This window comes from Zonotrichia leucophrys, chromosome 17 (genome assembly GCF_028769735.1).
Source record: "Zonotrichia leucophrys gambelii isolate GWCS_2022_RI chromosome 17, RI_Zleu_2.0, whole genome shotgun sequence".
Classification (NCBI taxonomy): Eukaryota; Metazoa; Chordata; class Aves; order Passeriformes; family Passerellidae; genus Zonotrichia; species Zonotrichia leucophrys.
This window is the reverse complement of record NC_088186.1, coordinates 2,718,164-2,745,384: the sequence shown is the minus strand read 5'-3', so window position 1 is coordinate 2,745,384 and position 27,221 is coordinate 2,718,164. Positions and strand designations below refer to the sequence as shown.

General features: G+C 53.9%; 1 protein-coding gene and 1 long non-coding RNA gene across 8 annotated transcripts; one reads left to right on the top strand and one right to left on the bottom strand.

The window, feature by feature from the left end:
- Positions 1-410: 410 nt before the first annotated feature.
- EGFL7 (EGF like domain multiple 7) lies at positions 411-15,787 on the bottom strand. Of its 7 annotated transcripts, XM_064727501.1 has the most exons (10): positions 15,649-15,787; positions 12,651-12,719; positions 8,012-8,180; positions 6,494-6,610; positions 5,455-5,567; positions 4,780-4,875; positions 3,481-3,645; positions 2,675-2,739; positions 2,285-2,441; positions 411-696 (listed from the first exon to the last, which is right to left on the bottom strand). In XM_064727501.1, the coding sequence occupies exons 3-10, from the start codon at positions 8,089-8,091 to the stop codon at positions 674-676; spliced, it is 816 nt and encodes a 271-aa protein (XP_064583571.1). In that variant the 5' UTR covers positions 8,092-8,180; positions 12,651-12,719; positions 15,649-15,787; the 3' UTR covers positions 411-673. The 7 variants fall into 7 exon arrangements, with proteins under 7 accessions (XP_064583571.1, XP_064583578.1, XP_064583576.1 ...); XM_064727508.1 differs by lacking the exons at positions 12,651-12,719; positions 15,649-15,787 and adding an exon at positions 12,105-12,481; XM_064727506.1 differs by lacking the exons at positions 12,651-12,719; positions 15,649-15,787 and adding an exon at positions 11,633-11,765.
- On the top strand, positions 10,375-15,655 carry LOC135454901 (uncharacterized). Its single transcript, XR_010442219.1, has 3 exons — positions 10,375-10,507; positions 13,962-14,099; positions 15,349-15,655. It is a non-coding gene; the product is annotated as an uncharacterized LOC135454901 (long non-coding RNA).
- Positions 15,788-27,221: the final 11,434 nt, after the last annotated feature.

The following is a 27,221-nucleotide window of genomic DNA, read 5'->3' as shown; positions in this document are numbered from 1 at the left end:
GGGGTGCTGAGCCCTGAGCTCTTGCAGGGGGTGGGTTTGGTGATGGGCAGGGGGGGTCCTTGTCCCCACCCTGTGCCCCCCAGGCAGGAGGGCTGTGCCTCACCCAGCCTCACTGCTGAGGCACCATCCACCTGCAGAGCAGAATGGGAGCTGCAGGGATGGGCACCCACTCCTGTACCCAGCTCTGCAGGCACCAGGGGCACTGTCCCTGCTGTGACACCTGGCTTGGGGCTGCAGGGACTTGTCCCCACCTTCTCCCTGTGACAGCAAGCCCAGGGAGCGTGAGCTGGGCCAGGTGTGTGCTCCACAGCCAGCCCTGTGCCTGCTGCTCCCTGGGAGCTGTTAGCCCAGGATAGTGCTGAGGAAAAGCCAGGGGCACTGAACAGCCTCAGGTGACACACAGGCACTCATGGCACCAGGTAAGGCATTTATTTGCTGCCTCTCCAGCACGGAGAGGGCTCAGAGTCCAGTTTGGAAGGAACTGTGTGGTCTCTGCTGAGGTGAGCTGCAACAGAGAATGATGAAGATGCTGATGGGAGCCCAGCCTTCTCCTGCCTTCTCCTGCCAGCCTCTGCCTTCCTGTGATGGTGAGGCTTCATCCCCAGCCTGGGGCTGGAGAGGGAGAGAAGAGCTGTGGGTGCACTCAGCTTGCTCCAGGTCCCCAGGCACTCTGCTAGAGTTCGTTCTTGCAGGAACCTGGGAAGATTGGAAAAAAAAATAAATTCAGCCAGATAATTTCAGTCATTAGCCTGGCAGAATGAGACTGAGCTGAACCTCTGGCAATGTCACCCACACTTGGTGCTTTCCTTTTGGCAAACAGCCCCATGCTGGCTTCATACCCATACCCGTGAGTGTCACTGTCACCTCCCTGGCATGTCACAGTCCTTGGCTGGGCCCTGTGCACAATGTCCCCAAATCCAGTGACAGTAACAGCCTGTGCTGGATCAGGGGCCAAAATCATTATGGTTTACAGAGCTCTGACCTGGTGCCTCTGCTGGTGGTTTAAAGAAGAGAAAATGGGGTTTTTGGTCATTGCACACATCCCCACTGAGCAGTAAATTGGGGAGTGCAGTTGAAGGATAGCATTCAGCTGGGAAATGTTCCACCAGGCACAGAACAGGGATGGCTGAGTGACTCCATGGGATGCCCTGTGAGCCCCAGAGCTCGCTGGGGTACAACAGGACAGCTTTGTGTCCTACAGGGACTATGAAAAGAGACAAAAACAGGTTTTGCTTGCTGAGACAGACTTGGCAGAAATTAATTTCAGGACTTTGGAATCATCCCTTGGAATGAATCCATGTTACCTTGTGATAGTGCTCACATTCCTCTGTGCTGTCACTAATAATATGTGCAGGGCACTACTAGAAAACTCAGCCTGCTGGAACACTCAGTGGTTCTGGTAATTACCCTTTTCTGAGATGGTTTTTGAGTGTCTATTTGCAGCTACTTTGTCTTCAGACAAGTTCTTTGAATTCTTTTCCTCTCTCAGCCATTACTGCAAGCACTGAACTGGGACTGAATATGCCCTGAACCAGTTTCTCCTGAGTCTTTCCAAGACTCAGCAAGCTGCTGTTGCACACCCCAGCCGTGCCTAGTTTCTGGAATTATTTAATGAGAAAATGAGCTGCAAAGAGCTGCCTATGAAAAGAAAAGAGTTCAGATGGTTGTGCTCTGCTTGGAGTCCAGGTGAGCACCACAGGGACCCAAGGGGATGCTGTCCCTCTGCATGGTGGGGACACCAGGCAGGACCCCCACCTGCAGCCATTTCACACATGACAGCTCTCACTGGGGGCCCTTCCTCACTTTGCTACCTCAGAGACCCTCTCTGGTGCCCTTACTGGTCTGTAAACTTCCAAAGAAATGCCTAAAACTTCCCAGGCTCATAAATCTGCCAACTTCTGCACGCTCCCTAAACTTCCCTGATTGACTTTTTGGGCTGTTAATTTCCTAAGAATTGAGGGATCTTTCCTAAGGACCGAGTTACCAGAAAGGGACAGGAGTTGTGAGGTGCTGCCTGCCAGTGCCTCCCTCAGCCCTGCCCCATGGCCACCTTTCCATGTGCCAATCCTACAACTTTTGGCTGCTACGTGGGCAGTCAGATGGTGCAGCCACAGAAACAGCTTTGAAATGAAGCTAATGGGCTGTTTGTGTTCATCCTTTATTAATTACAGGCTGCTGAGCTTGAGGCAGATCCAGATTAACAGTGGCATATGTGTTACTGATCTCGCTGGCCCACATCTGCTCCCCGTGGACATCCTCTCCCACTGATTTTCCAGGCACTTACAGGTCTCCAGCCTCTCCTCCAGGAAGGAGATCTGCTCGCTCAGGGAGTCAATCCTGTCCAGCTGCTGCAGGGAGTGGGACAGGCGGCTGATGGGGTCTGCACCCACATCCTCAGGCGGCATCAGGTTGTGGAAAGGGGCCAGCACCAGCTGGAGCTTCTGCAGGGAGAAGGGGAGCTGTGAGTGCATCCCCCCAGCCAGCAGGACCACCAGGGAGGGCTCAAGGGGCTGTGGTTGTGTTCAAAGGGCTGGAAAAGCCGTGGCGTGGGCGCTGCCGGCGGCTGCTGCGGGGAGCACAGCTGGGATGTTAAACATAGAGCCGGGGAGGAGGGAAACCCTGGCTGCAAACAGCCCCGGGTGGGAGCAGGGCACGGGGATGTGCTGCCACTCACCTGCTCCAGAGCTTCCACTCTGCTCCTCAGGTCCTTCATTTCTTCCTTCATTTCACTGGAGGCACCTGAAAAAGTGACCCAGGGGATGCCAGTGAGTTAAAGCCCACTGCTGAGGGAGGTGGAAGCTGCTGGGGAGGAAGACGTGGCTGCAGGGCTCTGGCCAAGCCCTGCTGCTTTCCACCCCCAGAGCACCAGCTGGACCTGCTGGCATCTGGTCCAGCTGCTCCTGCTGCTGCAGCACCTGCAACAAAGCGGGGAGGGTTTCAGGCACTGGGGCGATGCTTTAAGGACAAGAGATCTGCTGGATCCTGGCCTTTTGTGCCCATGCTGCCACAAAACACCCAGCTGTGCCCTGTGCTCGGTGGGCACAGGGGATTGTCCCTGTCAGGGCCCTGCACAGGGGCAGAGGCAGGTGGGGCACGTGCAGGCTGTCCCAGATGTTTGCTGTGTGATGCCCGTGCTGGCCACAGCGCATTATTACTCACGGTACGAGTTTGAAGTGTCACAGCGCGTACCAAAAGTAATAATGGGCCGTCACCAGCGCCGCTCCTCGTGGCTCCAGAGCTGCCCTGCAGGAACCAGGATGATGAGGGAGAGAGCAGACACATCCCAGACAGCTCCAGCCACAGCCAGGCCCTGCCACCCTCACAGGGATGGATTTGTGCTCAGGGGAAGCTGTTTGGGTGGGAGAAGCACTCCTGGCTCAGCGAGAATAAAGCTGAGGGGCTCTGGCTGTTGTCCCCTCTCCCATCTGCAATGCTGAGTGTTCCCTCAGCTCTCACTGGAGCCCGATGGGGACAGGATACCTGCGTGGCTGGAGGTGTCTGTCCCAGGGGCTGGCACCAGGGGCTGGCAGCCCTTGGCATCGGCAGCCAGGCTGAAGCCATCCAGGCAGGCACAGTGGAAGCTCCCGGCTGTGTTGATGCAGAGCTGGCTGCACCCGTGGCTCTGGCTGGCACATTCATCCACATCTGGAACACAGGAACAGCTCAGTGAGGAGGGGACAGGGTGAGGGGCACAGGGGGGCTGCAATGGAACCCAGGGAGTGCCCCTCAAGTGAGCTGGTGTTTGGCCAGGCACAGCTCTGGGTGTCTCAGCGCCTGGGACAGCCCTGGATAAACCTGGGCTAAGCTGGAGGGGGTCTGGCCTCCTCCCCTCCTCCTGCTCCCCCCACAATACCACCAGGAGGAGAAGCTGTGGTCAGAAATGTCCCAGCTCTGGCCAGGCAGTGCTCGCTCTCATCCCGGATTTACGGCCAGGGTTTTGGTTCCAGCCAGCTGTGGCGAGGAGCTATCAGCCTTTCAAGTGTGTACAGAACCCAGTAACCTCTCCTCACACGGGGGAGTTATTAAAGCTGTTCCCACAAAGCAGAAAGAGCTGAAGCTCTTCCCACGCCCGGGCAAATCTGTTTTAGGCAGTGGGAAAATCCTTTCCCTCAGAGCTGGAGCTGTCAGCGATGGGCTCAGCCCTGCCTGGCCCAGCATGGGTCAATGCCACACGCTCCTCCTCTGCCTTACAGGAGGCTGGAGAGCTGGGAAAAGCTGGGAAATGCCGTGGCAGGGGTTTGCAGCACTGGTGTGCACCACACTGCCTGTTTTCTCCATGCTGTGAGGAGCACTGGGGCTGTTCCTGTGCCTGGACACCACCAGGCTTCCCCTCCACCCCCAGATATTTTTGGTGCATGGATTTTTAGTCTCTGCAGTAAAAGGGCATTTTAGTTTACAGCAAGAGTTTACAAAGCCTGGGAGGGATGATCACGAACACACAATCCCAGGCTGGGCCCACAAGGGCTCTGTGCTGTAGAGAGGCTCACAGCTCTGACCCAGCACAGAGCAGCAGGCACAGAAAATGGGGCTGACAGGAGGGAGCACTGAGGCAGCCAAAGGGAGCCACACTTGCCATCCTTCCCTGGAGCAAGTGTCATGTGTGTGCAGAGGGACAGAACCAGACATGGCCCAAGGTCTGATAAGGGATAAGCTCTGACAAGGTCCCTGTTCCCCTGAGGGGTTGGTGTGGGGCAGAGGACACCCAGAGCCCCATGGCAGCTCTCCCAGCAGCAGGGCAGGTGTGACACAGGGGCAGGGACAGGGGGACATGGCCAGTACCTGTCTGGCAGGCTCTCCCCGTCCAGCCAGGGGGGCAGGAGCATCTCCCAGGGAAGGCACAGCTCCCTCCGTTCTGGCACGGCTCCCAGCACACAGCTGTGGCAGGAACACAGCACAGCATCACCCAGCTGCTCCCCAGCTCCCTCCCTGCCCCCTGGGGCTGTGCACACCCCAAAACAGCAGCACACAGCTGGGCTGAGCTGCCCAGAGGGAACAGGGCTCAGGGTGGGTGGGAGGAAGAGGAGCTGGAGCAAAGCTGAAGGCAGCAAAATGGGAAGGAAGAGGGCAACAGGCAGCAGCAGCAGCACCTGGTGCCACATTCTGAGCCCATTGGGGACAGCCTGGCTGCTGTGGTTTGTATTTGTTGCCTCCTGACAGCGTTTCTCATCCATTTCTGCTGATTTAGATGGGAAGGAATTGTTTTATTGATCCTCTGGTAACTATAAAGGTAATAAGCGATCCCAAAGGAAAAAGGCCCAAGAGGCAGCAGAGAAAAGCTGGGAATTAATCAGATACTGAACCACATTTGGCTGTGATGCTGAAAATTTAATTCAGGGAGAATCCGCTGACAGGCAGAGGGTTGGTAAATGAGAGATGTGGTCCTGGGGCTCCCTCCAGGGACATGAGGGGTCTGGGGACAGGCAGTGGCACCGGGGTGACCCAGCAGCTCCTTACCTCTGTTACAGCCCAGCGTGTGGCCGTTTGCTCTGCTCCATCCAGGACAGCACGAGGCCATGGGCTGGGGCAGCTGCCTGAACCTCTGCCTGTAGGCAACCCTGTAGATGGTCCTGCAAGGCAAGGCTGGGCTGAGCAGGGCACCCCAAACCCCTGCCCTGCTCCCAGGGGCTGGGATCCCCATGGCTGTGGGGGGGACTGTCACAGGCATCTTTCATGAAAAATCTTTTCTTCAGGATTTTTCTTCTTAAGAAGCTGAGAGGCTTCAAGAACAAAATGTAAACAATGGTTATCTGCTGCTGTGGAATGCAACAGGTGGATCTGTAATTAGCCCATGTTGGTTGTTTTTAATTAATGGTCAATCACAGTGAGCTGGCTCAGACTCTCTGTCTGAGGCAGAAGCTTTGTTATCATTCTTTCTTTCCTATTCTATTCCTAGCTAGCCTTCTGATGAAATAATTTCTTCTATCCTTTTAGTATAGTTTGAATGTAATACATATCGTAAAATAATAAATCAAGCCTTCAAACATAAAGTCAAATCCTCATCTCATCCCTCTACCTGAGACCCCTGTGAGCACGGTCACATGGGACAGAATCCCCATGCCTGTGGGGGGACAGAATCCCCAAAATCCCCACGCCTGTGGGGGACAGAATCCCCACGCCTGTGGGGGACAGAATCCCCAGCATCCCCATGCCTGTGGGGGCACAGAATCCCCAAAATCCCCATGCCTGTGGGGGACAGAATCCCCAGCATCCCCATGCTTGTAGGGGGACAGAATCCCCATGCCTGTGGGGGGACAGAATCCCCAAAATCCCCATGCCTGTGGGGGGAGAGAATCCCCAGCATCCCCATGCTTGTAGGGAGACAGAATCCTCAGCATCCCCACGCCTGTGAGAGGACAGAATCCCCAAAATGCCCACATCTGTGGGGGGACAGAATCCCCAGCATCCCCACGCCTGTGAGAGGACAGAATCCCCAAAATCCCCCCGCCTGTGGGTGCAGCAGGGTCTGTGCTGCCCCTGGCACAGGAGGGCTCACCTGTAGGTGCTGCAGAGCCTCTGGCCCGGGCAGGTGGTGAGGTAGGGCTGGTACACGGGCTGCACGTGGGACTCGGTGTGGGCGCTCGGTGTCGCCGTGGCTGAGCACACCCTGCGCCTGGGCACACAGAGCTGGGTCAGTCCCACAGCCTGACACGGCCTCAGCTCCCCTCCCTGCACTGGGGTGCCCCAGTGACCTGGGAAGCCACTTCAAGCTGTTTGGGGTCAGTGACACAACTCTGGAGCGGCGCGGGCGCTTCCTCTCCCGTCCCAAGGGACCCAGATTTAGGGATGATTACATCCATTGTCTCCCTTCCCCTAAAATCACTCACTTTCTGGGTGGATTTTTCCTTTCTGAGACATTCCTGAAACGGATGCCCCTGTGGTCACCGAGAAATTAATGATTTCACAGGAAGGGTCAGGCTCACCGCAAAAAAATTAGAGGTTGGACAAAAGGCACTCCCCAGCCTTGCTAAGATAAGTGTTATCCAGGCAAAAACTTTCCCAAGGTTGACAGCCAAAGTGGTCTTGGTTAAACATCCTTTTTTCCAACAATTTCCAGCCCAAGCAGGTCAGTCCCACTGAGGAACCCATCTCCTTGTCTCAGCCTCCCAGTTCAATTAGAAACTAAAATAAAGAGCCTGGGAATTAGCATGGACATCAGATGGTTTCCATTAACTCCAGAAAACTCCTCTCAGCCTCATGATTAATGTTATAGAAGATGCAATTTTTAAATGGCAATTGTTTGCTTTGTAAAATCCAGAACAAAGTTTTAGCTGCAGCCCGTGCGTGTGAGAGAGGAATTCAGCTGCGGTTTCAATCCTGGACAGAATGTGAAAGGTTTGACACTGGAGGAGCATTTCAGTGTAAAAACAAACTTTGTAGAAAATGTGAGCTGTGTCTGGGGGAGGGTTTGGAGCTCCAGCTCCTCTCGGCTCAGGAAGAAACTGGGGCAGTGAGCTCTGGGCTCCTCAGAGCAGCAGGAGCTGAGCTGGGAGCTCTCCCAGACCCATTTCCCACAGAGGGAAGGGGAATTGCTGGAGCTGCCCCTGCTGGGGAGCACAAAGCCCAGCCCAGGGTTTCCACACCTGTGCCTGGGTGTCCATCAGAGAGGGAGCTGCATCCTCCTCTGATGGGAGCTGCATCCTCCAGTGACAGCTCGTTCACAGGGCTTGATTGGTGTGCTAGCAGGATTTCACACATATTTTCATGAAGGATGTGCTTGAAAGAGAATGTAATAATTCCTGAACAGCTCAGGGCTTGATGAGCTTTTGACTCTCCTGGACAAAAAGCCCAGAGTGTCTTTGTGTCCCTGCCTGGAGTTAAACAGAGCTGGGACATTTCCTCTGAGAGATGTTTTAGCTCCAGTGAGAAAGCAAACAACCAGCAAGAGGCTGCTGAGGCATGGGAGAGCTTTTCCCACCTCCTCAGCAGCCCAGAGAGGACACAGGGCTGCTCCCCCCAGAGAGGGCCTGGATGGAGAACACACCTGAGAGCTGCAGACAAAACAAAGCCTTACCCTGTGTGGGCAAAGCCCTCCGTGCTGGCGGTGCTGAGGATGAGGAGGAGTCCCCAGAGGAGGCAGCTGAGGCTCCACATGTCCCGTTCCTCCTGCAGCACTGGCTCCGCTGTTCCCTGGGATGTGCTGGCTCCTTCCTACTGCATGGCTCGTCCTTCAGTGGGGATCCCTGCGGGCAGGAGGGCACCGCTGTCAGTGGGAGGGCATTGCAGGAGAAAATTCTGAATTGAAAGAGAGATTGGGCACTGGGATGGGCTGCCCAGGGAGGCAGCGGAGTCACCGTCCCTGGATGTGTTTAAAAAAGGACTGGATATGTCACTCACTGCCATGGTGCAGTTGATAACGTGATGTTAGGTCAAAAGACTTCATCTCAAAGGTCTTTTCCAGACTAGGTCATTTTATGAGGTGTCCCTGCCCAGCTGGTGACACCCAACAGAGCCGTGGGGACCAACCCTGGCAGGGTGGGAGCTGCCCCAGGCACAAACCCACCCTGCCCTGCTCATCTCACCACTGTGCACAGCATTAATTCAGGAATTACCCTTGATTTACCCCGGGGGCTGCCTGGAGATGCCCTCAGGGCACCAGGGGCTGCCCAGCTGTGTTGAGGGGCAGGGAGGGGATGTGTTTTGCCTCCAACTCGCTGCCAGTTCCAGGCAGTGAGGGTAAAACAATGGCCTGTCATTTCTTAATGCACACAGCATTGTAAAGCTGTGCTTTCCCACCACATAAAACACTGAAATCTGATCTTCTTCTCTTTAAAACACAAATTCGTGACAGAGAAAAGTGCTGTAAGGGCCATATGTACCATCTGCAGAGTGAGCTCTGAGCACAAACCCAGAGGTTTTGATTTTCTAGCACAGGACAAATACAAAACAAAGCTGAAGAGGGTCAGTAACAATATCCTATTGAAACAATATCTCATTTAAACAAAGCACTTGGCCTCCGGAGGGCAGCAGCTGAAGGAGGAAGAAATAAAGAAACCCACCTTAAATATGCACCAATTAAAGAATCTTCTGATTAAATTTTCTGAAATGGGAGACTACACAACAAGAAACCTCCTTCTGAGACTGCAGATTTGGTGAGCTGCAAATCAACTTTCTAAAATCCCCACACGCTGTGGGGCAGGATTGGACTGGAAAATTGCAGTTTGATCCCCAAACTCCACTGGGAAATCCCAACTCTGAGACAGGATTTTACAAATAACCATGGCAAATCTGCAGACATGCTGGTCCCCAAGCCCTTCTCCAAGGACTGTCCTTTTTCCTTGGTCCAGGAGAAGAATCTGAGCAGGGAGAAATGGAGATTCACATCTGGAGAGAACCCAGCCTGGTGCCTTCCTCCTTCATATCAAATGTCAAATATCAAATATCCCAGCAGATTTCCATGCAAGCCCAGCCCTGAGGATGCAAGGAGGATTTTCATGCTTTAAAATCTGTAGTCCTCCATTCTTCTTCAAACACTGCAATTAGTTTAATTTCCTAATGAAGAAGTTATGGTACCTCCACCATGAGGAAAGCAAATCCCGCTTCTCCTGCAGGATTTTTTTTTTTTTTTTAATAGTGAAGGAGCTTTCCCTGTCCCCATTCCTCCTGGAAACATTCCAAGGACACTGGTGTACAGACACACACCAACTCCCCTTGGCTCCATCAGCCAGCTTTTCCCAGGGCTATACTGGGACACAGAACTTCCCTGCAACCCCAGATCCTGAATTCTGGAAGCCAAACTCTGCCAACCATCCCCATCCTCCCACAGGATTCCCGTGGCTGCCATGGGAGCTCTCCTTGTGGGGATGGCAGCAAACGCAGGGCACGAGCCTGAAATGCAGAGTTTGTTTTTTCACTTTGAACTGGAGCTGCACTGCCCTACCTCGAGGGCCATAAAATTATGGGTGCTTAGTACCAGAAAAAGCTGTAAAAGTAGAAAATATCACAGTCTAGACTCGTATTTTTTATGGGTTTACAAAAATCAACCTCTTTAAAGCTGCTGAGGATCCTCCAACCTGTTGCCACCATCCATTCCATACTTTTTTAGAGCACAGAATTTAAGGAAGAAAAAAATAAAAACTTTTTTTGTCTCTGCCTTTTAAGCCTCTCAAATGAAGAGGTGAAGCCCCGTGGTCTGACAAGTGAAATTATGTCTTAGGGGTCAGCAAACCCTCCTTGGACCACGTGCTCTGCGAGTCTGGGGGTCTCCATCCCACCAGCCAGAACCATTCCCAAAATTCTCATAAATTCCCCAAATTCTCCTAAATCCCCCAAATTCTGCTCTTGCCTCTCACCTGCCACAGCAGCCGAGGGGACACACAACCCACGGCGCAGGTGAGCAGCGCTTTGTGCAGCTCTGCCCACGGAACCAAAACTCCAGCTGAGGGCAGCAGGAGGAATCGCTCTGGCTGCGGAGGGATGAGAGGAGAGAATCCAGCCCCGGGCGAGGATGCGATGGCTCTGCCGGGACCACAAACTGCTCTTTGCCACACAGCCCGGCCTGGTTGTGCAGGTGAAGCCGGGATCCCGTGCCCTCAGAGCCGAACCGTGCCGGGAGGGGCAGCACCAGCAGCAGGGGATGGATTCTCCTTCTCAGACCCCTCCACCGCGGGATGGAGAGGGACACGGGCATGGTGACACCGCCGAGGGGGCTGTGGCACTGTCCGGAGGGGCACGGGGACACGGGGACAACGTCACTATGCAGGGAACCGGGACCGCGGGGGCTGCGGCGACACGGGTGTCCAGGGGGCTATAAGGACACGGGTGTCCCGGGATGGCTGTAGGGACACGGGTGTCCCGGGGGGACGCGGATGTCCCGGGGATGCTCCCGTGGCCGCACAGCTCGAACCCCGAGCCCCGATCCCTCCCGCCGGTCCATCTCCCCCGGCCGCTCCCCGCGCTCGGTACCGAGCCCCGCTCCGCCGGCACCCCCGTCCCCCGCTCGTCCCCGCCGGGGCTGCGGCTGTACCGAGTCCTCCCGGCCGTACCGAGGCCCCCCCCGTGCCGTGCCGTGCCGAGCCCGCCCGGCAATGCCGATCCCCCCGGTCCGTACCGAGCCCCCCTAACCGGGACTCACCGGTGCCGGTGGCGGACTCGCTCCGTCCCGCGCCCCCCGCGCGTTTCCTCCCCCGGCCCGAGCCGGTCCCTCCGCCCCGGCCCAATGAGCTCCCGGCGGGGAGGAAAGCGGAGCCTCCCGGCCGGGGCCCGGGGATCTCCGCCTGCCCCCGGCTGCCCGGGACACGGCAGCGCCGCCGGGACCCGCGGGAGCCATGCGGGGACACGGCAGGAGCCCCCAGCGCCCCGCCCGGGTGAGGGACACGCTGTGTGCTGTGCCGAGTGTCGCTGATGGGGACGGGGTTGCGGGGACACGGGTGGGTGTGGAGCCTTACCTGTGGCCCCAGGGCCCCCCACACGCGGTCCCTGAGCCCCCCAATGGCCCAGCCCGGCTGGGTGGGCTGGGGATCAACAGCGAGAGATCGCGGCTCAGCCCCGGCCCCGCAGACCCGCCGGGGGATGGCCCATCACCAGTGCAGTGCCCACGGCAAATTGAATTCTCTTTACTAAAAATGACCGTCCTGCTCCGCACTCCCCACCACAGAGAATTTTCGGAGACATCGCCTCTCCCTGGGTTACAGACCTGCTCCAGACCCTGCCCCTAATCCCCCTGAGCTCATCCCAAAGTCCTGCAGGAGCCGGTGAGGAACCACCAGGTTTCCAGCAAATCACAAAGGATGCTTAGGAAGTTCCTCAGAAGCCCCCCAGCTGCAGAGGGACTCTCCAGGGTGACACCCAACACCTGCCCCAGCACAGCCCCAGCCCAGCTGCCTACAGGCTTCTCCTCCTAAATACCCAGTGTTTTATCAAAGCTGCTCGGTTTGTGCCAAAATGCCACTTGTTTTGTCTACATTTTTGTCTGGAAAATTAAAGCACAGAGGGTTATTGTTTCTCAAGTGACTTAGGCGCCTGCCCATGCACAGAACCATTCTTAAAGATAGCAGGGATCTGATGTGCAAATGAATGGCAGGATACAGCCCCCTGGGAATATTTGTTCCCATTAAAGCCCTGTAAAATTTTTTGAAAGCATGTAAGCATTTAAAGGAAATATTTACCAGTTCAACAAGAATGGCTCCAAGAGAACAAGTGAGATCACTGGCCCATCCCCTCTGTTTCCTCAGGGATATGCTGGGGCTGCTGGTGGAACTGGAGCTCTGGGGAAGCTGATGGTGCTTGGGGCTCTCAGTGTGAAAGGAGCTTTGGTGGGAAGGGAGCAGAGGGGAATCCTCTCTGGAAGTGCTGCTGGAGATGGAGATCCCTCCCAGCAGCAGGGAAAGGTTTGCTGGTGCTGGTGGAGGTGCAGCTCTGTGCTGTAAATCATCTCACACAGGTTTGTTCACCCTCTGGAGCCATCCTACCTCTGGGGAATGATTTCAGCTCCCTTAATTTCATCAGCACAGGCAACGTCTCCCAAGAGCTTTGGAAGCACAGTAATTATCTTGTTATGAGAGAGCGTTACTGTTTTTTTTTCTGGTGTATGGGGGAGATGAACAGAGCCTGAATTATTGTCTAATAATTGCAAAATGCACGTGGAAGCCAGAGCCTCTCTGTGTGGCCATGCTGAAAACACAGGGTCTCATTTTGCAGCTGAGACAACTCACCTCACCCACGGTGCTCCATCAGGTGTGCTGGGCAGGGATCCTTTGCTTGTGGAGCATCCTGGTTTCTCTCTGTGAGGACAGAAAAAGCCCACTGTTACACTCCCCTGGTCAGGCAGGCAGAGAGCAGAGACCCAGCCCTCACCCACCACGGACCTGGTGTTCCCTGGACACTCCCAAAATCCCTGCAGGGTGGTGGCCACAGAGCCCCTGTGGCACTGAGCTCACGCTGCTGCTGTGCCACAGAGGCACAGACACTGTCACACCCATGGCAGGGCACGAGGAATCCCATCCCCATCCCACAGGGGGTTTGGGAGCATCCCATGGCCCTGATCCTCCCTCACCTTGCTATGATCCCAATGGGAATCCAGGCAGAGCCACGGTGCCTTTGCACCTTTTAGGGCTGAGCAGCCTGGGGGACGAGCAGGGGCTGATGAGCAGAAGGGATTTGCTGAGCAGGGTCTATCCCCTCCAGCAGCTCAAGGCTGGGATTTCCCAAGGACCAGGAGAACAGAAATGCACCTGGAACACTCTCCCAGATGTATCCCTGATTTGTGATCCCATCTGCTGTTCCCCAACACTCTATTTTACCATTACACCCTATTTTACCATTACACTCTATGTTACCATTACACTCTATTTTACCATTTACCCTCATTCAAGGACAAGCATCCCTCACTTCCCAGGAAACCTTTGCATGAATCCCTGGGATTCCAAGTGCAAATTTGATGGTGAGGAAGAGGATGGACTCATCCTTCAGCTCCAGCACGCTCCTTCCAGGGACCCCACTGGAGCCTGCTCAGCCACAGGCAGCCACTCCTTAAATGCACTGAGCATTTTAAAATTCTGCCAGTATTTTAACTGCAGAAAGTTTCCTTTCCAGTTCCATTTATTGGGTCAAATCTTTGCTGAAGCAAAGTGCCCGTGTCAGCTGCTAAAGAACTGCACACAGCCCATTAAAAGAGCATTTAATCCTCCGCTCTCAGGGAGGGTTCTGTGTCTTCTGTGCTAATATTCATTATGCTGGGAGGGAAATCCCCCAGGACAAGGCCTGGCAAGGTTCCCTTGGAAGCAGAGGAGTTATGGCAGTGCAGGGTGGGGGAAGATCAGACCTGCTGGCACTGTTAATGTCAGTGTGATGAGCTCCTGACAAAGGCAGCAGGGGATTCAGGCTCCTGTCTGCGTGGCAGCCCAAATTCAAAGTCCTCCCTTGCCCAACGTTTTACATTTTTCCCCCATTTTTCCCCCACAGCTTTCTCCCTTGCACACCACAAGTGTACTCCCACGACATCTAATATTAATGCTTGTCTCCAGGCCAGCAGAGAAATGTTTCTGCCCAGCCTCCCTCTTGGATCCAACCATGTGAAAACCTCCTTGTCTCCCACTGGTTTTACCACCAGCGTGAGCTGGGAGGGACGGCGAGGGCTGAGCACATCTCAGGCTGAGCACCAGGTGAGATTTTCACCCACATCCCAATTTCCTAGAGCCAGCTGAGCCCCCTGCACCTGCCTGGGCATCCAACATCCCCCTGAGAGCATCCGTGGGGGATTGAGGGCTGGAGATGAGGGCTGGGAGCGCTTCCCTGTTTGGTAGAAGGGTGGGAGGTGTCTGGGGCATGAAGAAGGAAGGATTAACAGTGGAGAATTAATGGATCAGCACCACAGTCCCACGTCAGGAACCTGCTCTTTAGCATTTCCAGCCCCTGGCAGCAAATGGGACGTGCCCAGGCACACGAGCTCTCCCAGACTGCAGTGACAGATGGATGGGGACACGGGCAGCAGAGTGACACTCATACAGATGCAAAACCTTTCAGCCCCCACAAGCCGTGGCTGACCCCACACCTGCAGTGCACAATGGGCTCCACGGGGGTCTGGCACAGAGCTGGAGCCACTGGCTAAAGCAAAAGGGAATTTTTGGTGCTTCTCAAAAATAGAAAAAAGGAGGAATGGCTTTTGCTGTTCCAGGACAAATTCTTCTGCCCGGGACTTCATGAGGCTGTTTGTAAACTTTACACTTTGGAGCAGCCCCTGTTCTGCAGGGCTCTGTGAGGAAAATGACCTCCCACCATTCTCCTCTGGCCCACATTGTTCTCAGCTGCGTCAGCTGCACTGCAGCTATCTCAGTGGAAATCTAGGAGCCCACTGATGGCAGTGGGATAAAACCAGGTCAAACCAAGAAAAGGACTTGACCCATAACTCTTGCCACCAGTGGCTCAGGAGTCTGCATATTAAAACCGAGACCTGAGCCCCACAAAGTGGTTTAATTGTTGGCCTGAGTGAGGATTCACAAGCATTATTTGTCTCAGGACCTGTGTGTTACAACTTAAGGTGCCCATGGGGACAACCAGCAGCTGAGCTGGAGCTGTGCAAACACAAATGCAGGAACAGGGCACACCCCATAGCCAGCTTTATTTTCCCTCCCATGTACACTTGAATTTTTATTTACATTTAGAGGAGAAGCAATGGCTGCAGCGTAAAAACTGGGAAATGATTCATCCCACCCAAGAATAAACTGAATTTTGCGGCTTTCTGTAAAATTTCCCTGCCAAAACCTGGCAGTGAAATTTCCCAGTGAATCAGGCCATGGGAAGTGTGGTGGGATAGCTGCAGGATGGCTCAGCCCCTTCCCCATCCCAGGGAGCAGCTCAGCACAGAGCCTTTCCCACAAGAAATCCTTGCTCTCATTATCTTTTCTCTTCCAGGGGAAATTTTCCAGCTGCAGGAACCTGCCCTAGGCAGGACAGGGATCCCAGAGCTCACTCTGGGACAGAGGAATGAACAGTTCTGATCCCCCCTTCTGTTTGCAGAGATATTTTTGTTTCCCAGCCTGGTCTGGGACCTCTTCCCCGGTGTTCCTCCCAGCCCTCCTGCTGCTGGGACAGCGGGCCGGGCTCGTTTACCCCAATTTGCTGCAGTTTGTAAATCTGCCTGCCCGGGGCCGGCCCCATCTGCAGCACAGAGCCTGGGAAAAGGCTCGGACGGATTCCATTTCTCGTCCTTACCTCCGGGGGAACCTGGCAGAGCTGGAACAGCAGAGAGGGGCAGCAGCTCCATCGGCACATCCAGGGAGGGACAGGAGAGCCTGCGGGGGCAGATCCGCGTTCCCACTGCTGCCCAGAGGATGAGGATGCTCCAGCCACATCAGCTTTCCAAGCGCTGCCAGACCTTCCCAATCCAGCTGGAAATTTATTGAATCACTGGCCAAGGCTCGCTGTTTCTTTCTGTGTTTGGTTCTCTGCTCGCTGCTCCACGAATGTTGGACCCTGGGGGAAAATGTGCTGGGTTATTTCTACCAAGAGCCCCTCACTGGTGTGATTCTGCTCCGTATTCCTGCACAGCCAGACAGTGCCTGGTGCTCCTTTATCCCAAAGGAATAAAGTTCTCCTCCTGCCTGCACTGTGCAATGCCACAGACGAGGACAGCAGGACCCACAGACAGCATGAAAAGCACCCAGCACCGTGGTTATAAACTGGGAGGCTTTGCTGAGCTCCTGGTGTGCACAACCAGCACGATCCAGGCTCGGCTGCTCCTCAGGAAAAGCCTTGGTGGGACAGCCAGGACAGCCCTGCACACATCCCTGCCCTGCCCCACATCCCTGTCCTGCCCACATCCCTGCCCTGCCCCACATCCCTGTCCTGCCCCACATCCCTGTCCTGCCCTACATCCCTGTCCTGCCCCACATCCCTGTCCTGCCCCACATCCCTGTCCTGCACACATCCCTGCCCTGCCCCACATCCCACCCGGTCTGGGGTGAATTCAGCAGCACTAGAGCAGAGCAGGGAGGATGGGCAGCCTGGGGATGTACCCAGGATATTCACAGAGCAGGCACAGGGAAAAGGGAGGCAGTCACAGAAAGAGAAGAGATTAGCCAAGAATGTCCAGCTATCTCACAGGAATTTGTGCAAGTGTTTGCAGCCTCTGCATGCACAGGAGGCAAAATTTACCCACTGGCTTCTCCTCCCCGTGAAAACAGCCTGGATGCCAGTGGGGTGACTTAAAAACAACAGTGCTGGAGGCTGTGCTCAGAGCAAAGCCCTGCTCAGCACGTGGCTGCCAGAAGCAGGTGGAGGCTGCCTCACACACCTGTGTGCTCCAAGGTTTGCTTTGCACACACCTGTGTGCTCCAGGGGATGCCTTGCACCCCTGCTCACTCCGTGCTCGGTGTTCAAGCATCCCCAAGGCTCCCAGCATCACGAGCAGGGCCAAAACCCACTCAGAGTTCACAAGGAGCTCACACTCCTGCTGCCCACAGAGCTCACAAGGACACATTCCTGCTGCCTACAGTGCCAGCTCCCTGTGCCATGCATCCCATGCCATCCCATGCCATCCCATGCCATGCCATGCCATCCCATCCCATCCCATCCCATCCCATCCCATCCCATCCCATCCCATCCCATCCCATCCCTCCATCCCCCCTGGGGCTCTGTGGTACCTTGGGTGCCGCCCTGTCCCCTGGTGGTTCCTGGTGGCTCCTGGTGTCCATCCCTGCCCGGCCACCCTGTGTCCAGCAGCCTCGCTGTCCCCGCTGTCCCCGCTGTCCCCATGGCTGGCTGCTGGCTGTGCACAGGCAGGAGGTGGCTGCCGAGGTGGAAGGGCGGCTTTTTATGCTTTTCTTCCTGTATAAATCAGGCCGGGGATGGACAATCCCAGACAGGACTTCCTGTGTGTGTTGCGAGCTGATAACGGCGCCGCGAGGAGAACAAACACGGGCGCCCCGAGGGGGAGAGGGGCACGGGGCGGGACCCCCACGGCCGAGCCCACCACGCAGGGGAGCAGCCACCACCCCTGGGGACAGGGGAGGGACAGGGCTGCTGGCCCAGGCAGCTCCTGAGCTCACAGCAGGCCTGGGATGGGTGGGACCCAGCCCAGGGCACATCTTGGCAGCTCCCGCTCCAGTTCCCCCACAAAAGGGGACACTGGGGACCCCCACAGCACCAGGGACATGTGGCATGCATGGCAGGGTTGGTGGCCACCTCCTCAAGAGGGGCCATGTCAATGTTGACCACCATTGGAGCACCTTCTGGGGTATTTGTGACCCAACAAAACTTGGGATACAAGGCTGTGCTCGGGTTATTGTCACCCTGTCACACTGTGCTGGGTTGGGAAAGAGGGAGGTGTGTGGCTTGGGCCACTAAACCTGCAGGACATCACCTGAGAGAGGGCCAGGCAGCAGGGAAGTGTGGAAACAGCTGCCCTGATGCCCTGAATTTCAAACCCATTTGTGTGCAAAACTGATTGTATTCCAAATTTAATTTCTCTCTGTGTGTGGGGGTGTGTGTGACCTCAGTTCTGGGCAGCCAAAGCAGCAACAATTCAGTTTGTAACAGGATTTTGGAACTTCCATGCAGACTAAAACCAGGCATTTTGGAACTTCCATCCAGACTAAAACCAGGCATTTTGGAACTTCCATCCAGACTAAAACCAGGCATTTTGGAGCTTCCATCCAGACTAAAACCAGGCATTTTGGAACTTCCATCCACACCAAAACCAGGCATTTTGGAACCCCAATCCAGACTAAAACTCGTGCGCAGGCTCGGGGGAGCACACAGAGTTACTCCCACCCTGATTCAGCAGAACTGAGCTCTGGGCAAATCCCCTGGGAGCTGCAAAATATCCCTGTGTTTATTTATATGAATGCATGGCTAAAGAAAGCCCCCTCTTGTTTTCCTTGGCAGAAAGGGCTTCAGAGGCTGCCCAGCACCAGGTGATTGTGTGCCCTGTGTGTGAGTGCAGCACTCCCAGCTGAGGGAATCTTTGGGAGCACAGATATCCAGGGAATCTCACAAACGAGTCCCTGAGGGCTCACATTGACTGCAGGGAGGCTCAATCTCCCTCTTTTCCTCTCAGTGATGGGATTTGAGCAGCAGCTCCCTATGGAAAGGCTCAGGGGTCACCTGGATGGTTTGTGCCACCTGTGGGATGAGGGATCTCAGACCCAGGGCTGAGACCTCTCCCCACCATCAGCGCACACACACAGATTCAGCCCTGCAGTGCTGAACACCTCCAGAGCTCTCCCTAAAGCTCCACACCCCAATTTCACCATCTGCAGCAGCCCTGCCTGGCGCTGTGCCATCTGTCCTGGGATGAGAGCAGGACACAGAGGACACCATGGGGACGCCATCCTGTTCCAAAATCCTGTTACAAATCCTATCACCCACCCCCCTGAGCCCACACTGACTGCAGGAGTGAAATGGGACGTGTGGAAAACCCAGGTTTGGAGCCCTGAGCAGGGGCCACATGAATGGAGGGGTTTAAATCTGAGATTGGGACACCAATGTAGGACCCAGGTGGGCAGAGTGACCCACACAACCTCTGGGATGCTCCATGTGCACTCTGAGGCTCAGCCACCCCTCTCTCCTGACAGACAGCTCAAGGGAAGCCTGGTAAGAGAAGAGGAGAAAGTGAGGGAGCAGAAATTTAACATTGTGCAAGTCTTGAACACGGGCAGCAAAGGCTGGGGGAGAAACTGCAGCTCAGGGCTGGAGGTGTGATCAGAGGATATCAGATTTGTCATTTGCTTTGCTCTGTGGAGGTTTATTCACAGAATCACAGAATGGGCTGGATTGGAAGGGACCTGAAAGATTTCCAACCCCCTGCCTTGGGCAGAGACACTTCCACTGTCCCAGGTTGCTCAGAGCCCCTTCCAGCCTGGAATTGGACACTTCCATCCACAACTTCTCTGGCAGCCTGTGCCAGAGCCTCACCAGAAACATCCCTGTGGGTGTATTGACAACCATTAATTTATTTTTGCTATTATTTGACCACAGAGCCCAAATCCTAAATGCAGAGCCAAAGATCCAAAGCACGTATTTTGAATTCTCTGCCAAAAGTAACAGCAAATTATGGATCAGGTAAGGACTCCTACAGACCTGACATTGATTTTGTGGAATCCCAGACTGATCTGGGTTGGAAAGGATGTTAAAACTCATCTCATTCCACCCCTGCCATGGCAGGGACACCTTCTCCTATCCTAGGCTGCTCCAAGCCCCATCCAGCCTGGTCCTGGACACTTCCAGGGATCCAGGGGCAGCCATAGGGAGGAATTTCTTCCTAATATCTAATAAAAATCGATATTCCTTCAGTTAAAAGCTATGCCTCCTTATCCTATCCCTCCATGTCCTTGCAAAGGTGACTTCTGGGCTATTCCATCCTCAGCAGAGTCCTGAAGGCTGAGCCCTCCTCTTCCTCTTCCCTGCCTGGAGCCAACCATCTCCTTCCCAGCAACTCTCAATTCTCACTGTAGATGACAAAAATTGACATTTTTAACCTTCCCAATCACAGAACAAAACACCTGCAACTGATTAAAACATTTTCTACCTCAAAAAAAAAAATATCTGTGCATGGGAAAAATGCACCCCAAGGGCTGGTTCTGGTCTGGTTGTGAGGGACAAAGCCCAGAGGAGCTCTCCATGGAGAGGACCTGAAGAAAGGACAGGACATTACATTAATGGTGTTGCACAGAAATGATCCAGCCAAGCAAGCCCCAGCTGAACAGAGCTCCACGGCCTTTTTATAAAATTAATAATGCGTGGAAGAGATAAGTGTGTCCCATTAGTGGGTTTAATACCTTGGCTTAAAAGTCCTACCCAGGAAACTTCCATGGCTTTTCTGCTGACTCCGCTGGATTTCAGAGCATAAGAGAGAAGTGGAATTCAGCCTAAAAGGCAGACAGTGAATGCAGAAGTCAGGACTTAGGAAAAAGATTTTTTTTTTTTAAAAAGAGCTGTTGATATTTCTCCTCTCTGACACGTCCCAGTCTGTCAAAATGGCCACTGCCTTTATTTTGTTTAATCACTTATCTCCACGGAGGGAAGAGGAAATTCCCAAGAACGCGCGGTCGTTAAAAATATTAACCAGGCACTGGTGATTATTTTTGGTAGCTAAAAACTTCCTGGCTGAGGGGTCTGGGTTTGCATTGGACTTGAGTAAATGTTTTAGGATAACTTTCATAAATACCCATTATGCTGAAACCAGTGGGCAGTTTACAATTCAGCTGGGAAGGGCGGGGACATGTTTCTCTTTCTTTTGTTCTGCCTGGCCGCATGCTAAAGTGCATAGATCCACACTGAATTAGCATTTAGCTATTTTCTTGTATCCTTAAATAAAGGACCAGTTCACACAGTCAGAAATCTCTGTTTCCTTTCGGGCAGGAAAAAGGAAGTGAATGCGAGGGGCAGATTTGGAGTTTGCTTGCAAGAACAATTGAACTCCCATCCAGAGGGGAAGGGGATCTGCGTCAAGAGGAATTCACTTTTTTTTTCTTTTTTTTTTTTTTTCCCCCCCACCCCCAGCTCTGGAAGGGAAGAGAAAAATGACCTTTAGTTTAAAAGCCTGAAAGAATAAAGGTCTGAGCCTTGAGAGCTGCCTGCACAAACAGAGCCATGAAGGGTTTTTCCTGAGCAAAGGCTCCTGCAGCGACTGCGCCGCGGCTCCGGCTGCTCCCCGCTTCTTATCCCAGGTGCAGGGCAACACCCAGACCTGTCAGCAGCTCCTGCCCACCAGGGACAGGCCCTGGGTGGTGCTGAGCAATATCTGACATTTTCCTCGCTGTCCCTCCCCAGTGCTGCTGGGCTGGATGAGACTCGGTGGATGGGATTTAGAGGATCCCCTTGCCTTGCTCCCCCAAAATCTCATTTACAGATATGTGTGCATTGATTCAGCCCCTCACACTGGCCCCATTCTGGTCCTTTTATTGTACACCACAAAGCCTCTCCCAGCTTCTCTGGGCAGGGGAAGTGCACTGAGCTCTCAGGGGCTTGACCAAGCATGAAACCATTTTCTGTGTGGTCTCATCTCCATGGTCTCACCCAAACCATTTCAGTCCTCAGCACTAGTCTCCATTTAGTGGGCTTTAAATATCCACAGAGTGTTTTTCTCTGTATTTTTTCCCCCCAACGCAAGCCAGATTTCCAAGACAAGCTTCCAAGGAGCTGCAGAGCACAGAGGTTGAACTTTGTTAGGATTCTTGAGCATCCCCAAGGGCATTAAGGGCTTTGGGATGAAGGTGAGTGCCACAGCCTGTGGTGCCCCCATGGTTCCCAGTGCAAGCCAGATTTCCAAGACAAGCTTCCAAGGAAGCCCCAGAGCTGCAGAACACAGAGGCTGAACCTTGTTGGGATGTTTGAGCATCCCATTAAGGACTTTGGGATGAAGGTGAGTGCCACAGCCTGGGGTTCCCCATGGTCCCCAGCTCTTGCCAGAGCAATCCTGGCAAAATAGGGACAAATATCAGCCAGACCTGCTCCAAAGCCAGGCTCAGACCTGCCTGAGGGGTTTGTGCCCCAGAGCAGAGCCAGCCCTGCAGCTCCCACCCTGCATCCTGCAGAGCATCCCTTCCCTGCAGGTGATCCCGAGGGAGCACAGGGGATCCAGCTCCACTCTGCGTTCCCACACACCCACAGAAGCTCCTCGGAGCAGTTTTTCCTCCCATCCAAGGAAAATATTTGCTGGGAGTGTGGAGCTGTGGCTGGGCAGTGTCAGCAGCGAATGTCAGCGAGTGCTGGCAGGAGAGGAACTCAGGCAAAATGGCCAAATCCCCTCAGGAGGAGCTGCCCTGTGATCTCTCCAGCAAGGATGGATTGCCCAATTGTCACTGACATATTTGCTGAAAAATACCTTTGCCAGGATCTTTTCTCCTGAGAAGCTGGGAAGCCTCAGCTTCTCCATGTTTTGCTACTTCAGAATGTGATTTGGAGATTGTTTACCCAGCATGTGAAATTGTTTTTAATTAATGGCCAATCACAGCCAGCTGTGTCAGACTCTGAGTCAGTCACAAGATTTTGTTATTTATTCTTGTCTAACCTTCTAATTCTTGTATTCTACTTCTTCTATTATTCATTCTTGTCTAACCTCCTTTCTCTTTCTTTAGAATAGTTTCAGTATATCACTTTCTTTTAATACAATATATATCATAATATAATAAATCAACCTTCTGAAACATGGAATCAAGATTCCCATCTCTTCCCTCATCCTGGGGACCCTCAAACACCACCACACCTGATGGTTCGTTCCATGGTCATTTTGTGCTCTCTCTTTGCCGTTTTTCTGGTTTTATCTCAGGGAGCTGGTGACCCTCCTGACAGCATATCACAGACACCTCCCAGCTGAAATCACCTCTCAGTGTGGGTCTCTGAGTGTATTTTGGCAGGTTTCCACTTTTCTTCTCTGGGCTGTCCACGCTCAGCGAGTGCAGCTGCAGGGATGCCCCCAGCAGCACTCGGAGGGACAAACCAGAGCAAACAGACCCAGAGGGACAAACAGCCGGTCCCAAAGCAGGCAGGCATCCCCTCTGCTGGGGTCAGGTGTCTGCAGGGCCTGGCACCAGGCAAAGGTGCATCTGGGAGTGCTGGGATGAGTCAGTCCTGGAGGAAATGCTGTCACCTCCAGCCCCGTGCAGCAGCCACACTCCCTTTACCCTTTACTGCCAAAACTTCCTGACCAAACCCCTCCAGTGTTGGAACTCAGTGCATCCCTCCAGTGTCCAGAGCTGCCAGGACCCCACTGGGGGGCTCAGAGACCCTGGCACACAGCCCAGAGCACCTGAAGACTTGAATTTTACCCTTAGAGCAAGTTACCAGCTTTGTATGAGGACATGAAAGTCACAGAGGATTGAATAGTATAATAACAAATATTCACAGGGTGAAAATGTAGATTTTAGCATTTTTGGTGTGGTGGTTATGGGGACAAGATGGAGGAACTTGGGCGTGTCCAGCCTTTCTTCTTCTTCTTCTTCTTCTTCTTCTTCTTCTTCATTTTCTGCAGTGCTGTTGGCACTTTGGGATTGGTTTAGAGTAGAAGTGCACTGTCTAACACAGGTGATAGGTATTGGGAATTAAGTGTAAATATGTTATAGGTAGTTTGTAGTATAAAAGGACAACACAGAGTGCCTGTGGCTGCCCTGCTGAGCAGATCTCAGAAAAAGAAAATTTTATAGATAAGAATTAATAAACAACCTCAAGAGCGAAAAGTGAAGAGTCCAGACTCGTTCTTCAGAAACAGAGACATCCTGCACATCTCGGGGCAGCAATGAACAACCAAAACCCGAGACTCCAGCTGGAGCCTGAGTGAGGTTCCAGGCCCTGCTCATGGCTCTGTTACGTGAGGGAGCCCAGCTGGGAGCCCATCCCCACATCCAGCCCAGGATGGGAGCAGAACAGCAGTGGGACAAAGGCAGGATCCCACTGAGCACGGGGAATCTGCCATCCCCGTGGATTTCCAACCTTATTCCTGCTCCCCTTGAGCTCCCAGCGTGCAGGGGCTGCACCTCCTGCCTTGGTGCACCAAGGTAATTCATTAACTGCAGGAATGAGGAGCCTCAACTTTCCCCCAGTGCCTGGGACAGCAGCAGCTCCCGTGGTGCTGCCAGGCTGGGGACAGAACTGGGGTGGGGACAAGGCAGGACATGTGTGCCCAGCTCCTCGGGAATGCAGGAGCTGCAGGGAAGGCACCAGAGCCAGGAGAGCCCAGCTGGGTGTGGAGGGGTTTTGTTTTCCTCATGGAAAGTTGGGTTTAGCAGGGTCACAACACCAGGTTTGGGGTTCCAGGGGTCTGCAGCGGCTCCAGGCAGGTTCTTCCCAAGGTAAGGCAGATTGTGACAGGTTCTGAGTGCTTGTGCAAGGCCAGGGACGGTGGCAGAGCTGGAGCTGTGAGCCCACAGCACCTGCAGGGCTGCCAAGTGCCCTGTGGGGCTGCAATAAGCTCATTGCCTCCCCAGGCCTTGATTTACCCACCAGAAGCAGCAGAACCAGTCCCAGAAAGGGCTGAGCACACATTGGGATTGCTGCCCCAAATATCCCAACAAAGAGGATAAACCAGCCCAGAAGGAACACTGGGAATGACCAAACAGCAAAAGAACATTTTCCTTCTGCGCCTGTGGGACCCCCAGGGCCCAGGGCTGCTGCTGGAGGCTGTGCCAGCCCGCTGGGGAGCCTTCAGCTGCTTTATTCATAGAGATCCAGAGCAGCCCTGGAGCTGGCAGCAGCCCAGGGAGGGTCTGTGCTCTGTGGAAATGGGCAGGGCAGCCCGGGGCAGTGTTCCTGCTGGGGAGAAACATCTGGATCAGCCAGACACAGTGTCCCAGCAGCAGAGATAACATCTGGATCAGCCAGCGTGTGTCCAGCATGAGGAGAAACATCTGGATCAGCAGGCAGTGTTCCTGCGCGAGAAACATCTGGATCAGGCAGGCATGGGAGTCCCGACGCAGATAACATCTGGATCAGGGCAGGCTGGTATCATCCAGCAGCAGAGATAACATCTGGATCAGCCAGGGCAGAGTTCCAGCAGCAGAGATCACATCTGGATCAGCCACAAACGGAGCCATTGGGGCAGGACCCTGACGTGCCCTGCTCCTCCTGCTGCACACACGAAGGGTTCAGGCTGGATCATCCTATTTTCCATAAACACTCCAGGTTTGTAATCCTGGATTTGCAGGACAGCGCTGCTGGCACGGTGCTTTGAGCTCGAGTGTCAGCCCTAAACCTGGGCTTTGCTGAGATTAGTCCCAGGTACAAAGCCAGCAGCTCTCAGCAGGTTCCATATGAGCACAAAAATTGGTTGGATCAGGATTCCTGCGGCACACTGAGTGAAATCACTGGCCTGTTATTTCTGAGTTCCTTTCCTTTCCTTTTCTTCTTTGCTCTGTTTTGATTTTGATTTATTTTTCTCCCGTAGGAAGCAGCTCAGAGATTGGTTGTGACACAGCCCAGGTCACTAAAGCCTGTTTTCCAAAGGAAACATTTGCCATCTCACTCCCAGCTTGGATTTGCCTGTCCCTGCTCACTTGCCAGAGCTTGTTCTGCTGTGTTAATAGGGAAATTTCTTTGCACAGAGCCAATTGTGCCCGAGTGATTTTGTTCAAGGGATAAAAAAGCACATTCACTTGGTGTTTGAGATGACATTTATTTGGTGGGTGAGCTGGAGAGCTTGGTGGGCAGAGAGAGAACAAAAAACCACCCTTGTCAGGAGCTCTTTGAAAAGCAAAGAAACAAGAGCACAGCAGAGATAAGAAAATGAACATTTGCAGAATCTGGGAAAGCCTCGTGCAGAGGGACAGCGACAAAGCACGAGAATGCACTTTATTTGTGACAAGCTTTCCATCCTGGGCAGCCAAACAGGACATCCTGCCTCAGTTCTCCTTCCTCTCTTTAATTAGAGCTGCGTTCAGGACGCTGCCATTAATGTCATCTCAGCATTTCCATGCCAAAGCCCTGTTTTTGCTGGACTTTAGGAACTTGGCCCCAGAAAAGGCTGTTATTGGTGTGCAGAGCTGTTCAGCACGGGGGCTGGAGCAGCTTTGTGACATTTCCATCACAGGGAGCTGCCACCAGCCCGGAGAGAGGCGTTTCCATGCAGGATGTGGGGGCAGCGAGGGAAATCAGAGCCCCTCTCTGGCCACAGAGGGATTCAGGGCTGTTTGTGCTCCAGGAATGTGTCTCCATTTCAGGTCGGGGCTGTGGCACCTCCGTGACATCTAAAAGGCACTGAAAACACACCACCCACATTTTCCAAACTGTGAGTCACCGTGGAAGCCTCTGTGGCTGCAAATAATTAAAGGAGAACCTGAAAAGTGGATTCTCCAGCAAAAAGTGGATTCTCTCAGGTGTTTTCGCTGCCTGAGAACAGGGCCTGGCTGCAGCCCCCCAAAAAGGAGCCCCTGAAATCCCTGTCAGCTGTAAAACACCCATGTGTGAAGGAAGCTGAAATGCACCTCAAGCACCAGCACAGCTCTGCTGATAAACCAGATTCCTGTCATGCTTGTTCTGTACAAACCCCTTCCTCTGGGTCTCCAGGGCAGGACCTGGGGTTTGTGCACAGCTCTGAGCACATGGGCAGCAGAAATCCCCATTCCCATCCCACTGGGAGCCTGTTACACCAGGCTGGACATCCCTGAGCAGGAGAAGCCAGAGCTCAGTCCAGCCAGCTCCTCTGGGGCTGCTTTTGGCTCAAGGAGTGCTAAATACTATTAGCAAAAAGAAAACCACTTTTATTTTTTTTTTTCCACCATGGAAAAATGAGTCCTTAGTCCTCCCAACCCAAAATATCAGCGAGATTCCAAAATATCAGTGAGATTCCAAAATATTAGTGGGATTCTTCCACTCCTGAAGGGAGGGCAGACAGATCCCTTTGTTCCTGCTGCAGCCCCAGGTGCAGTGCTGGCATCCAGGGCAGGGCAGGCTCTGGAAGAAGCTGTAAAGCAACATTTCATCACAGGATTCTCCAAAGCAGACAGGGTTAAGCCAAACATCCTTTCAGTGCTCCTCTTTCACTTCCCATTCGAGGGGAGAGCGCACAATGGCCCTGCACCCTGAGCTAGGGCTCTGCTGGGGCATCCCCAGCTGCATTTTCTGCTGGCTTCCTGCATGGCCAGGCTGCTGTGTCCCCTGGCCCAGGAATTCCCACCAGGAATTCCCTGCCTTTCCCACCAGGAATTCCCTGCCTTTCCCATTCATGCTGTCACCCCACATCTTCCCTCCCTTGCTGGGGAGCCAAATCAGAGAATTCCCACCAGGAATTCCCTGCCTTTCCCACCCCACAGCCTCCCTCCCTTGCTGAGGAGCCAAACCAGAGAATTCAAATG